This window comes from Kogia breviceps, chromosome 7, assembly GCF_026419965.1.
Source record: "Kogia breviceps isolate mKogBre1 chromosome 7, mKogBre1 haplotype 1, whole genome shotgun sequence".
Taxonomy (NCBI): Eukaryota; Metazoa; Chordata; class Mammalia; order Artiodactyla; family Physeteridae; genus Kogia; species Kogia breviceps.
Genome location: NC_081316.1, coordinates 103,728,715 through 103,747,009, shown reverse-complemented (window position 1 = coordinate 103,747,009; position 18,295 = coordinate 103,728,715). Strand labels below are relative to the sequence as shown.

The 18,295-nt window shown below is 40.0% G+C and overlaps 1 protein-coding gene across 1 annotated transcript in view; it reads right to left on the bottom strand.

Annotated features, from left to right (window-relative positions):
• Window positions 1-11,243: 11,243 nt before the first annotated feature.
• The window catches only part of LOC131760366 (NXPE family member 2-like), a 59,701-nt gene continuing 52,649 nt past the window's right edge, over window positions 11,244-18,295 (bottom strand). The window contains 1 exon segment of the mRNA XM_059070278.1: window positions 11,244-11,315. Within this exon segment, the coding sequence (XP_058926261.1) occupies window positions 11,244-11,315 (72 nt within the window).

The following is an 18,295-nucleotide window of genomic DNA, read 5'->3' as shown; positions in this document are numbered from 1 at the left end:
AGCTGCTGCTAAAGCGACCTGTCCCCTTTTGACAAGTCGCCTTTATCTAGTCTGAGCAGGATCATTTTGAATATCCCTGTGCTGTCACTTAGGGCCTGGAGTGTCAGATTTCTCTCCCCTCCAAGATCATCTGTCACAGTGAGTGGGGTATTCTAGTCCCAAGAGCCCTGAGGGAAAGTTCTGGAGGCTGAAGGGAAAAGTGGGGGAGAAAGGGATTGAAGTCAGTCTGCAAATACTCCAGGTCTGACTCATTCTCAAATGGGGGGAGGAGGATGAATTCTTCCCTAGAGAAAGGTCAGTTGAAGCCGTGAGGCTTGAGAGGAGGAGAAAGAACTTTTATTGAGTTTTCACCATAAGTCCAGCATTTGGTCAGAAACTCACACCTGTAATATCATTTCATTCTTATAATATCAGAGCCTGGTGCATAATATTCTTTAATAAGCATAAATAAAGTGGATGAATAATTGAATTATCCTGAGAGGTATCACCTTCCTCATCAAATAGAAGAGAAAACCAAGGTTTAGGAAAAATGAACAATTTGCTGAAGCTTACTCAGCAGTGGAGCTAGGATTTGAACCCAGGTCTTTCTTTCTGATGCCAACGATCACTCTCTTTCCAGTTCAACATGAGTGCAAGATATTGGCCACAGCCCTCTCTGGGCCCTCTCCAAACCAGAGCCCATTCAAACGGGGTTTGTGTGTGGTTTGATCTCATTCGACCTCAGTTTGCTCACCGATAAAATGGACTGGCTAGGGCAGTGCTTTTTAATGAAGGAAATGGCCACCATTTTTCTTCTTCCCAGAGATACAGTAAAGCTGAGATAACTTGTATGAGGGCCACCTTTCCTCTAAATCCAAACCCCCATGCTTGGTGATAAACAGCATTAATGTGATAACTCTATGTATATGGCTCTCTGTGCCAGGAGATGGATTTACATATGTGCTAAATATATTTCACCAGTACCTAAAAGTGATGCTTTATATCAATGCCTCTGGACACCTGGTAGCAGCAGCTCATGTCATTAAGGAAACAAAACACACACACACACACACACACACACACACACACACACAATGCAAGCACTCTGGGAACACAGTAATGATAGGAGATAGATGGGGAGGACTCTGGCAGGAAGGTCCCACTTACAAGTATAAATGGCAAATAACCTCTTCTTCCAACTCTCTGTAAGGTTCTTAGAGATGTTGAAAAGGACCTGTCAGGGTTATCTTATCCCTTTACTTCTCAGAATTATTCAAATGAAAGTAGAGTTTAGGGCCAAATTATTTGAATTGGCTACATCCTCTGGTTTCATTTGGCCAAGGAAAGACCTCTGTGGTTTTGAAGCTGAAAAATGCCAGTTGGTGAGCCCTATGTTATAGCCTAGGGAGTTCCTGAAATACACTGATCACCCTTCCCCAGAATAATTGTTAACTTTCATCAAGCAAGTTATTATGTTCCAGGACTTATACCGAGGGCTTCAAATAAATGATCCCACTGACTTCTCACACCAACTCTATGAATTTTATTATGCCCATTTTACAGATGAGAACATTGAAACTTAAGAGATTAATAACTTGTCCACAGATGCTCAACTAGCTAATAATCAACAGAAGAAAGGTGTGACCCAAGACTGCCTGAGTCTTAAATATGCAAGACCACAGACTTCAGTGAGATTTATGTTTTTGAGAATACTGGTCTGCTGGGATGAAGGGGATAGGTAAGGATATTTAAGAGAAAGAAATGTCACAAATTTTTTTACTATCATGTACAATGTACCACGGAGAGTACACAGTCATGTGGCATCTTGGATTAAGTTCTCTAAAAAGCAGACAGAAACAGAACAAGCCACAATTCTCTCTCATTCATGCATTCATTCATTCATGCCTTAATTCAGACATTGAACCAACATGTCCTGTGCTATTCACTGGAAATAAGAAATTAAATAACACCTGATCTCTACAGTCAGGAAGCTCACAGTCTAATCTGGGGAGACCAACTTGTAAATTAATGATGACACTGCCATTACATGCTTTGGTGGATGGAAACTATGCAAGCCCAGAGGAGGGACATCCAGACTAGAAAGAAATTAAAGTGATGGAAGGAGGAAGGAGTAAAAGCCTTTGAATTTAAGGGAAACAAAACTGGATTTGAGTTCTGTTAGTGTGATTCTGAGCCAGTTCAAACTCTTTTTTTTTTTTTTTTTTTTTTTTGCTGGATTACAAAAATACCAGTCTAATGATATTACCAATCATAAAAGAGCTAGGTAGAGGATACAATGAGTTAATGTAAATGAAAGCACTATTATTCATCACCATAATCACAAAGATAGAAAATATGGGAAAGGTAAGTATGAAAAGGCATAAAAACAATGTAAATGTTTCTACAAACAGGATTAAGTAGCAGTATAATAAAACAGGTATGGATGCTCCAAGGAAGTGAGAAACCCCTGGAACTTTGAAATCACCAGCCACATTTTTAGGGGCCAGATTTGTCCATTTGGGATTGAGGAAGAAAAGTATTTTCAGAAATTGGCAGGTGTAATTCTGCCTAGGAGGATGAAAAAACATAATTATATCTCAGAGAAATCAATCTATCAAATCCTAAGTATCTACTGACCACAGCCATGTGCCCAGCACTGTGGTGATTTCTATGTAGAATTTCAAAGAGCTAATGAGTTAGTTGGAAGGAGAAGAATAACAAATATTAAATAATTAACTATTATACCAAATGGCAACTAACTGGTCACTGTGGGAGTAGGAAAAACCTAGTGTAAACTCAAGCAGTGAGAGATGCTTGCATGGAAGAGCTGAGAACTGAATTACGTCTTAAAGAAAAGCTAAGGACTTCCCTGGTGGTGCAGTGGTTAAGAATCTGCCTGCCAATGCAAGGGACGCGGGTTCGATCACTGGTCCGGGAAGATCCCACGTGCCATGGAGCAATTAAGCCCGCGAGCCACAACTACTGAGCAAACGTGTCACAAGTGCTGAAGCCCACACGCCTAGAGCCAGTGCTCCACAGCAAGGGAAGCCACTGCAGTGAGAAGCCTGTGCACCACAATGAAGAGTAGCCCCCGCTCTCCACAACTAGAGAAAGCCTGCCCACAGCAATGACGATCCAATGCAGCCAAAAATAAATAAATTTATTTTTTAAAAAGAAAAGCGAAGATTTGGGAAAGCAGACAGGAGAGTAAAAGAGGATGAAGAAAAGAATGAAGGGGAAAGAAGGAAGGGGGAAAGGGTAGAAAAATTGATGAAAAATCATGAAAAGTAGAAACAAAGGGAAGAGAGGAGTGAAGAGATGGAAGAGCTCAAATAGAAGATTTAGAGCATTCGCAGGAGAGGCTGGAATGGATCTGGAAGGGCTTGGCTAGAAGATTATTGAAGCAGAGTCAGTGACAGCGGAATAGGTTGGATGAAACCAAATTATATTCTGAGCTGAGGCATCTGAATTTGATGCTTCTGGTCAGTTCATACCAGGGACTGTCGTGATAGAAGTTTTGCTTGGTAACAGAATGAGGGGTAGCTTGGGGGTAAGCAAGAATGAGAAGTAGAAAGCCCGAATCAGAGACTCAGTGATCTCTGCTCCATTAATGAGGATACATCTGCAAGAACAAAGAGGAAAGGGTAGATCTGAGGGGAAAATGATAGGGTTGGGAGTATCAGAAATAAAAATGAGAAATGGAGAAGAAGAAAAAGTCAAAGAATCCTGCCAAGAGTCTATGAGGCTGGGAAACCAGAAGAAAAATGGTATCTCTGGGGGGAAAATTAAGCCTTTGGAAAGAGGAAATGTGGTGACTTTAAGTTAGAATGTGTCAGTCTGAGGTGATGGGAAAGTCACTCCAATGGAAAAAATCGTCTCATATAAGCAGTTGGGATAATGAGATTGAAATGGCAGTGGTGAGATCAGGGCTGGACATATACACAAGAGAGGTGTACAGAAGGTGATAGTCAACAAGCTCTTGGAGAAAGGGGTTAGAGGGACAAAGGAGAAGGGCTAAAAAGGTCCCCAGAGAATCCTCACATTTAGGAAGGCACGATAAAAGGGAAACATTAAAGAAGACAGATAGGGCTTCCCTGGTGGCGCAGTGGTTGAGAGTCCGCCTGCCGATGCAGGGGATGCGGGTTCGTGCCCCGGTCCGGGAAGATCCCACATGCCGCGGAGCGGCCGGGCCCGTGAGCCGTGGCCGCTGAGCCTGCGCGTCCGGAGCCTGTGCTCCACAACGGGAGAGGCCACAACAGTGAGAGGCCCATGTACCGCAAAAAAAAAAAAAAAAAGAAGACAGATAAGGAGCAATTCCGGAGGATGGGAGCAGAACACCCAAAATCTGATATACAAAGATCAAAGTAGGGGAGAATATCACAAATGAGGGAATTATCTATAGTGTCACACAGCAGAGATCAAGAATGATGGAGCAGAGGGCTAAAAAGGCTATTTGTTCTGCACGAAAGCATTTCAGTCTAATTTGAGAGCAAACACCATCTTGTATGAAAACCAAGATTAGGATATCAGGAAGTGACAACATCTGCAAAGAACAAAAGCTTGAAAAGTTTACCAGGAAAAAGGAAGAGGGGAAATTAGAAGGTATGGTAGGATCAAACACAGGACTTTCTGAGATATGGAGACTATAGCACACGGAGAGAAAGAGACTGAAGCTGTAGGAGATGGAGGAACCGAACCAGCGAGATCTCATGGAAGCAAAATTCCACAGGAGACATGGGTCCAGAGTTCACAGGAAGCAGTTATCTTTAAATAAGAGGAAAGAAGCCTTTTCCTTTGAGGATAAAGGGGAAAAGTCCACTTCAGAAACAGAGCTTTTATATTGTGAGAATGAGTACATGAGATGTTCCCAAAGATGGCTTTAATCTCCCACCGATATGAAATGGCCATGTAGCACAAGTGAGGAGGAAAGCTTTGATGGGTTAAGTTACCGACATCTTCAGATTGTTACTGCAGCATAACCCAGCCCATCCTGGCTGAATACAAGGAGAAAGTTGCCTCCTGAGAATAGAACAGCAGGAGAAATTGGGGTTTTAAGGGGGAAAAGGGTATGAAATTACAACTGCAGTAGTATCCAAGTGATTCCAAAAGATTCTTTTGCCCAACATGTGTTTCCAAAATTTCAAACCTATAGAAAAGTTAGGAAACTGGTATAATGACCACCCATAGACCCTTCACCCAGATTCACCAACTGCTAACGTTTTGCCACATTTTCTTTCTCTCTCTGTGTATAATGTATGTAGACACACACACACACACACACACCCTTTTCCCCTTTTTTTCCTTCTTTTTTCTTTTTTTTTCTTTAAAAAGAACATTTGAAAGTAAGTAGCAGACATCACACCAGTTCACTCTGAGTATTTCAGTACATGTTTTTTAAGAATAAGGATGTTCTATGGGCTTCCCTGGTGGCGCAGTGGTTGAGAATCCTCCTGCTGATGCAGGGGACACGGGTTCGTGCCCCGGTCTGGGAAGATCCCACATGCCGCGGAGCGGCTGGGCCCGTGAGCCATGGCCGCTGAGCCTGCGCGTCTGGAGCCTGTGCTCCGCAATGGGAGAGGCCACAACAGTGAGGGGCCTGCGTACTGAAAAAAAAAAAAAAAAAGAATAAGGATGTTCTCCTATAGAACTACCATACTATTATTATACCAAGAAAATTTAATATTAATACAATAATTTTATCTAGTATACATCCATATTCAAACTTTCCAACTGTTCTTAAATTTACTTTATAGCTGTCGCCCCACCCCATTTATGATCCCATTAAGGATCACACATTATATTTGGGACATATATATGTATCCAAAAGCAGTAAGGTTGCCTAGGCAGAATTTGGATAGTCTGACCTTTTAATGAACCAGATTTGCCCCGTGGGGAAATAGGAGCTCTAGTGTGTACAGAGATCTGCTTGGTTGGAGAACACAGGCCTTTGCCTGAGGTTATCTGTAAATGTATCATTGTAGTGGTGGTAGAGATGAGAAGATGATGATAAGGATGAAAAGGCAGATGAACGGGGCATAGCATCAAAGGAAAATGATAATTTTTAGATATTAAAGGACCAAAAAAGAAAAAAACAGAAATATGATTTGTCAGTATAAAAAATAATATTAATTCGACTCTTCATATGCTACCAGAAACGTTTAATTACCATGCAGTAAATAAGAAATCATTAAATGTATGTGAAATTAATTTGTTCTAAGTTCTCTCCACATATATGCTCAATTTGCAAGTAGCAACACCTCCCAACTTTAATTAGAGTTGACACTGGTGATGGAATATTTATTTACGGACCAGGTGCCATTAAAGAAGAATGGGCTATGTTCACTGTATGGAATGCGAAGGGAGATTTAAGATATAAGAGATTGAGAAACCTAGAATCTCAGAGCTAGTGTGACCTTTCTGGTTATTTCTTTCAATAGATCCCTTTATATCTTAGGGATATATAATGGCTATAATACAAGGCTGTGTGTTACTCTCAGTATTTCAAGAAGTCTAACAGAAATGCTATATATACTCATGATAAGGGTGCACAGTCTAGATAAAATATCAGCGGTTTTTAAAATTTTTTTGTTTTATCTTTGCCTGGAATTAGATTAGCTCTTTACAGTAACATCGGTGATCTTCTGCTTACCAAATGTCCGATAGCAGTTAAATATGTCTTTGATGGATGGAAAAAAGATGGATAACGAATAAACTTTTCTTTAATCAAAGAGTTTATTTTGGTAGAAGAGATTTTTTGAAACAAGGGAAAAAGGCAGAGTGCTGAGGTAACTAATAGTATAAGTCCTCAGAGTGCAAAGATAGAAAACCCCTCTTCTTGTTCCCACACCCTCATTTTATAAGATGATGAGATTGCCCAAGTGACATACCTAAGTTCATGCAGTTATTTACCAGAAGCAATTAAAAGCAATCCTTCTAGCATATCAAAGGTTAGTTGAGGAATAAATTTAGTGAGCTAAAATGGGATGTCCCTGGTGAGAGAAAGTCTCGAGCAGGGAAGCCAGACAGGAAATCATTGCTTACAAACTAAGCAGGGTGACGGTGTCCTGATTTCAAGCAGCACATGGATTGTAGCGTTTATGTAGGTGGTACGATCAGTAGGTCTCAGTGACTGAGTAGCTCTTGGCTTGAGGACTTGAGAATGGTGGGGAAGAAAGGAAGCATCAAAAATGACATTCAGATTCTCAATTTCAGCTTTTGTCGAGGGAGGGAGCACAAGAGGAGAAATAGAATTGAAGACAAATATTAGAAAATGACCTCAGAAGACCTAGGAAGGCTGAGATTCCAAGATTCACTTCTGGTCCTAAAGGATTCTTGGGTCTTTCTGAAGCCAGGGACAGGAAGATTAAGAAGGCTAATATCCAGTTCTGGGCAGTTAGAGGCCTCTGCTCAAGGTAGACGCCAGGGGTCAGTGCAACCCCAGATTCTCTATAAGGAGACATTAGTCCCTTTCCTTGAGTGTCTGTTCATTACCAAGAGAATTTAAGAGAACACCAAAAGGCAAATTCGTTTATGATAACAGCATTTACAAGCAGTTGTAATTGTAGTGTATAGAAAACAATTATTCCCTCCTAAAATTGCTCTTTTAATTTTCTTATTTTTCCCATAGTGAATGTTAAATAAGCCTCATCGCCTCACATACTGCCTTGCATAGGTGCACTGAGGCTCTTAAACATTAGGTTAGGAAATACACATCACACTCACACCCACATTACACAGACTGGCTCTGGGACAGCATGATAGGTGCCCCTGATGGAACCCCCAACCCAAACCCACCCCAGGCACAGCTCCCAGAGATGCATAACTTAACCCCTGCCCAACCACGCGGAGAACACCACTCTTCTCCCAAAATCCACCGCAAGTGCCACTTCTGCTATGAAACCTTTCCTTCCCGAACCCGCAAAGAGACCTGGCCAGCCCATTCTTTATGCCGCCTTGTTCCCAGAGCAGACATTTTTCCACTGCGAAACTTTCATCAACTTCTTTGTTTACACGTCAGTCTTTACCTACAAGATCTTACATACAATACCTTGAAGGTGAAGGCCTTACCTTCTGTGTTACCAGTCCCCAGTGCCTGGTACCCAGAAAAGCTTAATAAATCAGCTTGGGGTTAATAAATGAATGATTAATTCTGAAGAAGACTGGACAGTGTATATGGAGAGACAAGGAAGACGGCAAGGATATAGCACCAAAGAAGACCTTTGGTGCAAAGGAAAAATCACGAGGTGCCTGGCTTGGTCTGAGGTCCTTCTAGAGACATAATAGACATGATGTACAATTCTGCATAGTGGGGTGCTCTGGATGTCAGGCAGAGACATTTAGACTTGATGAGACAAATGATAGAAGATCATGGTGGATTTGGGTTCTGGTAATTGTGAAAAATAGCTGACTTTTGATTTCTCTCTCAGGCCATAGCTGACACAATACTCTCCTAACTCATCCAGTTTGGGCCACAAAACTGGATGCTTTCCCAAAATGTCGGCGTGCAAAAAGCTCAGTTTCCATATTTCCAACCTCTGCCAAGGAAAGCGGGAGAAGCAAGAGGAGTCAGGAGCTGAGTGTACCTGCTCCCTGAGGACCTCAGAGACAATTTGGTGCTTTTGCAGAAATGCATCCCATTTCAAAATGAGAGGTCATGATGGGGTGCAGAGAAACAGTGCACAACAGGGTCTCTAATTCTACCTTTCAAGAGAATAGGTGTCCACAGAAGATGGGGGGCAGGGATGAGAAACAAAACAAGTCTTCACAATCAGGAGCAATGACATTTAATAAAGTGGTTAGTCAGTGACATTAAGTAAGTTCTCAGGCCATGTTGGAGTGATTAATGTGGATGGATGGAGGCCAGGATCTGTTAGGGGAGGGATGCAGAGGGCTGTTCTTTTGATTAAAAGGGGTGTGTTTGGGGGAGGGGTTGAAATTTCAGGGAAGTGTTATTAATTGGTTGTCCTTGGCCTTAAGATGGTCTTGACTATTAAACAGTGCTCTCTTTTCACAGTGAAAGGGAGGAGTTCCATGTGAGGGACAGAAGGAAGGTGCTGGCACCAAGAGTCCTTTGCTGGAATCAGATACCTTGTGGTTTGCAGACAATTTGGACTCTTCTCTATCCACTGACATTTCCTTGTCTTGGCTCAAATGCTAAAGGAGCTTCTTCTGTGTTGCTTTCTTTTCCTTTTTGCTACCAGTGGATAGACAGTCCTGAGAATCACTGTAGCTTCGTATTTGAGTGCCTATCTATGACCCCCCCTGCTGGTGAGAATGGAGAAAAGAGGCCTGAGTTTTCATTCTCCATCTGGTTTAGGAGCTCCATGAAAAAAATCAAGGGAGATAAAGGAAGATGGGTAGAAGTTTTGTCAAGCAAAGCCTCCAGTACCGTGTTGAAAGCAGTGACCCTTAGAAAAGTGCTTATGTCTACAGACTTTCAGTATTAATGGGAAACCAATGATTCCCAGGATTTGGGATTTCATGAAGCAGTGAAAGTTTCTGGATTTCATGGGTCAATAAAATTTTTTTAAAAAGGAATATCAATTCTTTATATCACTGAATAAAGCAATAACAAATAAATTACCATTCACCACTAACAAAATTACCTAAGATATAAAAGGTAGGAAAAACATAAAATGATTAAAGGAAATTAAATATAATACAATTTGCTTTATGAAAAACTTACTCTTTATCCTAATTTTTCTCATTTTGTAGTTTACTTTTTAAATTTATTTTTTATTGAAGTATAGTTGGATTGCAACGTTGTATTAATTACTGCTGTACAGCAAAGTAACTCAGTTATACACATATATACATTCCTTCTCATATTCTTCTCCATTATGGTTTATCAAAGGATATTGAATATAGTTCCCTGTGCTATACAGTAGGACCTCGTTGTTTATCCATTCTATATATACCAGTTTTCATCTGCCAATCCCAAATTCCCAATCCAACCCTCTCCTACCCTCTTCCCCCTTGGCAACCACCAGTCTGTTCTCTATGTCCCTGATTCTGTTTCTGGCTTATAGATAGGTTCCTTTGTGTCATATTTTAGATTCCACATATAGGTGATATCATATGGTATTTGCCTTTCTGCCTTACTTCACTTAGTATGATAATCTCTAGTTGCATCCATGTTACTGCAAATGGTATAATTTCATTCTTTTTACGGCTGAGTAGTATTCCATTGTGTATTTGTACCACATCTTCTTTATTCATTCAGCTGTCAATAAACATTTGGGTTGTGTCCATGTTTTGGCTATTGTAAATAGTGCTGCTATGAACATAAGGGTGCATGTATCTTTTTGAATTATAGCTTTGTCTGGATATATGCCCAGGAGTGGAATTGATGAATCATATGGTAGTTCTATTTTTAGTTGTACCTTACTTTTTGACCAACAAAATACTCATCCACATAACTGGGAGAAGGCTTAGCATAAACACAAGCTCTGACACACCAGTAGCAACTGACTTGATATGCAGAACAGCAATAGCTGACACTCCATGAGCACTCACTAGGTGTTGGTAAAATGGAAGTAGTAAAACTTACAATGATTTATTTTATATGGATTTTTACATGTATTAATTCATTTCATCTTCACAACACCCCTAGAAGTGACTACTATTATTACCCTTATTTTACAGAGAAGAAACTGACATATAGACACATTAAGTAACTTGCCCAAGTCTTACAACAGGGCCTGGTGGAGCCAGAATTCAAACACAGGCCATCTGGAAGAGGCATAGAGCACCGCTGTGGGTTACCTGACTGAAACAGAAACAACCTGCATGGGAAGAGCCTACTAATCAGTGTGAATTCTAGATTGGAATTAGAAAGATAAGTGTGTGTGTGTGTGTGTGTGTGTGTGTGTGTGTGTGTGTGTGTGTGTGTGTACAGGAGATAGGATGTGGACCTGTGTACATGCCCTTCTTCTGGTGATCAAAAGGCATCTTCATAGCCATGTAAATCTTATCATCTCATTCGATTCTTCAAAAACCCTTGTGAGTATGAGAGAATATATTTTATGACATCCATTTTAAGATGGGGAAATCTGTAGGAAAATCAGATATTATTATTAATAACTATAATAGCTAATATTTACTATCACTTTCACATGCATCCGCATTAGTCCTGACAATAACCTAAGTAGTTTCATAAGATTATTACACAGATTAGTGCTGCTTTATTATTTAACAGATTGGTGCTGTTTTACAGATTGAACTGGGACTCAGACAGGTAAAGTGAGTTGCCCAAGATCACAGAGTTAGTGAATGGTGCTAGGATTCCAATCAGAGATGGATATGAGTTCCTTGGGGCCTGGATCTTCTGGGGTTTTCTGGAAGAAAAAGAGTACATAATTAAAAAGACAAAATTAGGTGTCAAAGTAAAGACTTATTTAGAACAAGAAAGGAAATCATAACAAATTTATACATTTTTAAAAGCTGATACATACCAAACATTACAAAATCCAGAAAAAAAAAAAACTGATTCTTATTAATTAACTCCCTGACACATCTCTATCTCCTCCCTCACTTTTTTTTGGTTATCCAGTCTTTGGTTTTGGGGTTTTGCTTTGTTTGTGCGTGTGTGTGTGTGTGTGTGTGTGTGTGTGTGTGTGTGTGTGTTTAATTATACCAGAGAGACTTTTTTTTCTTAAGCTTTTTTTGATGTGGACCATTTTTAAAGTCTTTATTGAATTTGTTACAATATTGCTTCTGTTTTATGTTTTGGGTTTTTTTTGGCCATGAGGTACGTGGGATCTTAGCTCCCTGACCAGGGATCGAACCCACACCCCCTGCATTGGAAGGCGAAGTCTTAACCACTGGACTGCCAGGGAAGTTCCCAGAGAGACTTTATTCAATGAAGAACAACGTATCTATGGATTTGTAACCGGAATTTGATCTTACACATTTGTGGAAGCTGACTAAGCATTTTGTAAGGTTCATTCTTCACATCTCGGGCTGGAGATTACAGGCCACTGGGGAGACCCTTGGGAAGGGACAATGGATGTAAAGAGGGAGATCCAGGAAAAATTGGGGCCAACATAAGGAGTTGAAAACTCATGAGATGGACAGAAACTCATGTTTGTTCTCGTTGCCTCTGACACAGTGGTATGGATATCTGGCAGACCTGAGGTCTTTCATCTCGGAGTTTATCATACATACGTGCCCCTGGTTGTTGTAGAAGCTGGCAGCGTGTCCAGGGCACGGTGGAGTCATTGCAGTCTGCCTGCTGCATTAATGCCAAGCTGACTCAGCAGATCACCAACAGCTGCTGCTTCACTTCCACCTTCTAAACCTTCCACAAGAATCTCCCTGTGGCCCAGCGCAATCACAAATACGTAAGAGTGAATATTCTGGGGAATGTATTTCAGCCATTTCAAGTGGGCACACGACAAAGTGGTGTCATGATTTCTGCTGATGTTGGCTAGCTGTTTAATAAATGGCAAATGCGTCTAGTTGGTTGATTGTGTTAAGTACTTTATATCAACACTGATTATCTGTCTACATGTGATGTCAGTTTTTGAGAGAGCAGTGTTGAGTTCTCTAACTATATTTGTATTTTTTTCTACTTCCCCTTCTCTGTACATTTCAAAATATTTCCAATAAAAATATAAAATAGTGACCTCACTTATATGTGGAGTCTGAACAGCAAAACAAACAAAACAGAACAGAAACAGACTTATAGATTCAGAGAGAAAACTGATGGCTGTCAGAGGGGAGGAGAGCAGGGGATTCAGTGAAATAGATGAAGGGGATCAAGAGATACAAATTTCCAGTTATAAAATAAATAAGTCACAGGGATGTAATACATATTGTAAGGAATAGAGTCAATTATACTGTAATTATACTGTAATAATTTTGTATGGTGATAGACGGTTACTGGACTTGTGGTGATCATTTTGTAATGTATTTGATTGTCGGATCACTACGTCATACATCTGAAACTAACTTAATATTGTACATTAATTATATTTCAATAAAAAATATTTGTATAGACATATATATATAGCAACTTAATGTCTGTTGTTTTAGTGGTTATTTACTCTTTGATTGCCTCTTCCCAAAAAATCCGGGTGGAAAGAGCCCTTAGTCTTAACTGATTGCAGTTTTATTTATATATATATAAATAGTAAAAATAACTAAATGTATACTTATAAAATACGTTTTTATATTTTATATGTTTTGTATATATTTATCTCTATATATAAATACATATATAATATGTACAGATTTTTTTTACTAAAATATATAGCCATGTGACTGTATTGCTAGGGCCTCTCCCAGGGCTTTGGAAGGAACCCATGCAAATGAAGAACCCTGGCTTACATTTTCTCCTGATTCTAGCCCAGGTTTGTCTCCAAAGCCCAACCTCTTGACCACTCTACTGCCTCTTCAGTGAGAGAGTCAGGACCAGAATTCTAGTATGACACAAATACACGTCCTCTCTGCTCTGTTTAAAGAATAACTGTGTATCCCAGACTTCCACTGTGATCCAGCTAATGCATCAACGTATCTGAGTAAGTTCACTCATACTTGTCCAAGAACATGTCCTGCTTATTGCTCAAGAAAAATGTAAACATTCAACCAAACCTCTCAATCCCATGTTAAAAGAGAAGCAGATGAGCATTTGAAAGAAAGCTGAGATTGTGATTCCTGCTTTAAGTAGGAAGTTGGACCAGATAATCCCATATTGCCTTCCAACAGAGTAATTCCACTTTCCTCTACCTTCCCCAGCAGCAAGAATTCTGCCTGAGTGGAATTTTTCCAACTAATTTTCATTCACCTGTGAAGTCTGCACACATCAGGTTCATTCAACAAGTATCTATTATATACTTGATACGATAGTGAATAGGACAAGTACGGTTGATGGTAAACTCAAGCGTGCTTCTTATACTTTACCACTGGGTAAGAATGTAGAGACAGAGCCCCATGGGTATAAGCTGTTGGTTAAAGATTCTACAGGTCTGCTTCCATCAGAGCTGGTGTTAAAGATAGAACATAATAATGATAACAGCAATAGTATCTTTCTTGAGCAGTGGTCATATACCTTGTTCTCTGCCAAGCACGTTGCACAATGTAACTCATCAAATCTCCTCAGTAACCCTAGATGTAGGTACTTAACCACTATGCAATCATGGAAGCAATGCCCTTCTAAGCAAATGGCAATAATATTCTTGGATCAGTGAAATTCACCTAAGAAATGGGAGAGGTTAATGGATGGAGATGAACCAAAAGTGTCTGCAAACAATTCCAACACCAACCCAGAATCTGCTCACAAATATTTCCATTCCTCCAGAGGCTTATCCTCTCCACCCTGTAGCAGGGAGGGGGAGAAGGCTTTTTAATAATCAATGTCATTTAATGCCAAGGACAATCAAACAAAACTTCCCATGAAATTTACCACCGTTGCTTGCAATTTTTAGTCAAGAAAAACATCCCTCTGTTCCTTCCCCAATGAATCCTGGCCTCCGTCCACCCACATTAATCACTTCAAAATGTCCTGAGAACTTATTTAACATCAATGCTTAATCACTTTATTAAATACCACTGCTCCTGAGTGTGAATATTTGTTTTTGTGTTATCTCTGACATCTTCCATAGATCCCTAATCTAAGAACCCCAACTCTTTTCCTAAAGAACATGAGTTTCCCACCATGCACCCCATTTGTCACTTTTGCTGTTAAGACCAAATAGTACAATCTGAGGTACATTAGAAAAACAGCTCTTTCTGACATATCTCCCATTTGGTCTTATTGTCTGAAATCTATCATAGAAAATTCTTGCTACAGATTAAGCACAGCCCTTTCCAAATCCCTCCCTTATAAGGGTAACAATATTTTATTTTCATTTTTAATTAGTATTCTTGGATCTGAGGAGAGAAATACCCATTTTTAACTAGTATTCTCTTGTCTGAGAAGAAAAAGGGGCATGAAAGTTCTGGAAACTTCAGGAATGAGTGGTTACTGAGAGAAAAAGAGTGAAAAACAGAGAAAAAGCTCTGTCACCAATAGAAATGATGCCAAAATAGAGCTTTCACTCCATTGACTAAAACCAAAGTGTTGTCCCATGACTGGCATAAGACAAGTCATGCCCACCCTCAGGAGGAAGTTAGAAACGTGGAAAGACAGCGGGTTACACAGTTGGTACAGGAGGGATCTGCTCTGGAGGGGGAGGATGGTTTCACCATAGTCGATATATTTTTTTTTTCAGAGTCAATATTATCTTGGAGAGAAAAAGGAAACTACACGCTACTAAGTGTTTCCTATATGTTGTGAAGACAAGCTCTCTGGAACAAATATTTTTGTTCCAGGGATGAAACATTGGTTCCTATGTGCAGGCCAATGCCAAGTGACTGGTAATGGCTTGTTGCAGAACTGTGTTGAGAAGGATTCTGAGACCTCATCAAGCAGAGCTGGAAAAAGCTGTGATGCATTAACAAGGTCTATTGTGGAGAGAAAAAAGAATGTCATGACTTCCAAGTACCTGCTAACCCTGTATTGACATACCAGTTAAACCCCCTGCTGCCTTAAGGAGAAGAGAAACGCGAGTAGTAGACACTCACCAAGACCTCACCTTATAGCTCATTCAATGCTTAAATCTCCTTCCTCACAGAAACTCGAAACTGGTATTGTTGGTTGCATATATTTAAAAGGGATCTTAGAAATCCTCTGCATTTCACTCTTCACTTTATGAATAAGGAAACTAAAAGTAGGAGAAGTGGTTTGTTTATTATATCTTTATGTTTCAGATTTTTTTAAATGTACCTTTCTGCAAATAGGGTCATTTCACTGTATAAAATAAAACCAATTTCTGAGAGGGTCACTACAAAATAAAGATTTCAGAATGTTAAGTTTTTCTGTTGACATCCATTACAGCAATACATATGGCTTTCTTGATGGAGAAAAATTATTGGCTGTTGAGTGAATTGTACTTATTGTTAAGGATTTAGAAATATGGGAAGAAATCACATTTTAGAAACTCAAAACTAAGTATGAGACTCATAATGAAGCAGAAATATGTTACCACAGAATGTAAACAAGGACTTGTTTTAATGCTAAGAACTTTACTTTTTTTTCCTCATTTGGTCCACAACCCTAATAAAGCATTATGATTTCATCCCCATTTAACAGGGAACATGTTGCACAGAGCTAGTCAGTACAGGGCTGAGACATATGCAGGCTTGTCTTATTCAGTAGTTTGGGCTCTTAACTCCTCTGTTATTGCCTCCTTCTGTGACCTTTGCAAAAGAAGCAGCATCTCATCCTCTATGGAATAATAAAGAGAATTCACAAGTATTACAGAGTCTGAAAAATCCACTCACTGGGCCCAGGAAAAAAAGAAACCATTGACTGGAGAGCATGGAGGAAACACTAAATGGTGGATGTGAGAAGTCAAGAGGGAGCTGGCTGTCTCTGGTGCAGACGAATCCACGATGTGATGGACAATAAACAGAATTTATCACTCTTTCACCCCCAACCACTTTAACTCATTCCTGGAAGGATGGAGGTGTGGGACATGGGGAAATACTCTAGAGAAAGATGTCTTATCATAAAACTATAAAACTTGGGGTTCAGGTAGGTAATATTTTTCATTTCAACTAAGATTGGGATCTGAGGAAAGAAATTAGTTCAACAAACAGCCAAGGAGTTTAATTTCTTTCTAGAACTAGATGATAGAGGAGAGATAGATACATACATACAGACAGACAGACATAATACATAGAGAGAGAGAGAGATAAGGAAGGTAGCTGTCTGCAAAACTAGTATTGCGGGATGACATTTGGTTTTAGCTTTCTAGGTTGTGGTTTAAGATACTGAAATGTTGGTCTCTTGGCAGAGAAAATAACAAACATCCAGTATATGCAGGCTACCTAGGTGCTTATTGATTTATCAAGCAGACTTTACACTAAAAATAGAGGCAGAGAAAGAAAAATTCTCAGAAATGAATCAGGGCAGCATCTATAACAAGAGAAGAAAAAATAATAGTGAGAGGGATGCCTGGTACTTCATAATGGAAATAATGGGAAGAAAAGCCAAGCATAATAATGAAAAAAAATATGTGTAGCCTTAGTACATCCCACACACAACTCCTGGGTAATAAACAAAGACAGACATCATCTCTCTGCAAAAGCTTTCTCATCAACAGCAAACATACTATTAATTCTCCTATTTTAAGAAAACCCTCTTTTGATCCCCTCATCCCCAACCCCATTTCTCTACTCCTCTTTAGAGCAAAATCCCTTGAAAGAGTCACCAATTTTCCTTGCATTTTCCCCTGTACCTACTCAGTCAAACTCATACCCTTATTGGCTCACCAAAACATCAATGACCTCCATGTTATAAAATCTAATAGTCAGTTTTCAGCTTACTTGAACTAAGAGCAGAGCAAATATCCAACCATATGCATAGCTATAGCCATACTAGTTGTTAAAATACTAAAATATTCCCACACCATTGATAAATAGTCACATTTCTCAGCTCTCTCAGTGCTCTTGCCAACCATTGCTACTCGCTGGAACCCATTCATTACCTTCTCAAGATCCAGAAATTAAAGACTTAATCCTAGGCACTGGAGGGGGCTCTAGGTCCCTGCTCCAGCGCTAAGGCCAGATTCTTTTCTCATTGATCGATAGTGTAAGTGCCACTTATATTCCCCAAGGGTCCTGACTCCCTGGCATTGCCATCCTTCCATCCCCAAGCAGACTAGACCATGTCCTGCTCACACTGTGCACAGGACTGAGAATCTCTGAGTGATAATGTTTGAGAGGCTCCTGGAATGCCAGCTCACCCACCATGGCTCCTGTGAGCCAACCTTAGATTCCGGCTCTAGTTGGCCCAGAGATTTGTAGGAAGTGTCCCTGGTGGCACTGGTATTCACGTAAGAAAATGCCTAAGCTCCATCTGGCTCCCAAAACTCTGGCCTAGTGCTGCTGGTGCTTATTCTGGTGTCACTTTCACGTGGCTACTAGGACTGTAGCCTCCATGGGACTTTGCCTCAGAAAGGATCTGGAATGCAAACTATTATATATAGGATGGAGAAACAAGGTCCTACAGTATAGCACAGGGAACTATATTCAAAGTCCTGTGACAAACCATAATGGAAAATATGAAAAAGAATATATATATGTATAACTGAAAAAAATAATAATAAAACTGAAACTCTTTTAAAAAAAGAAAGAAAAGATCTTGGAGATGCTGGGAGAACAGGTAAGCAGGAAGAAATGGGTGGGACATTTGGGGACAGTTTGAGGTCTAGGATACCCAGAGTATAGATCACTGTTGAATTTCACCTCCATCTAATTGGATCAGCTCATT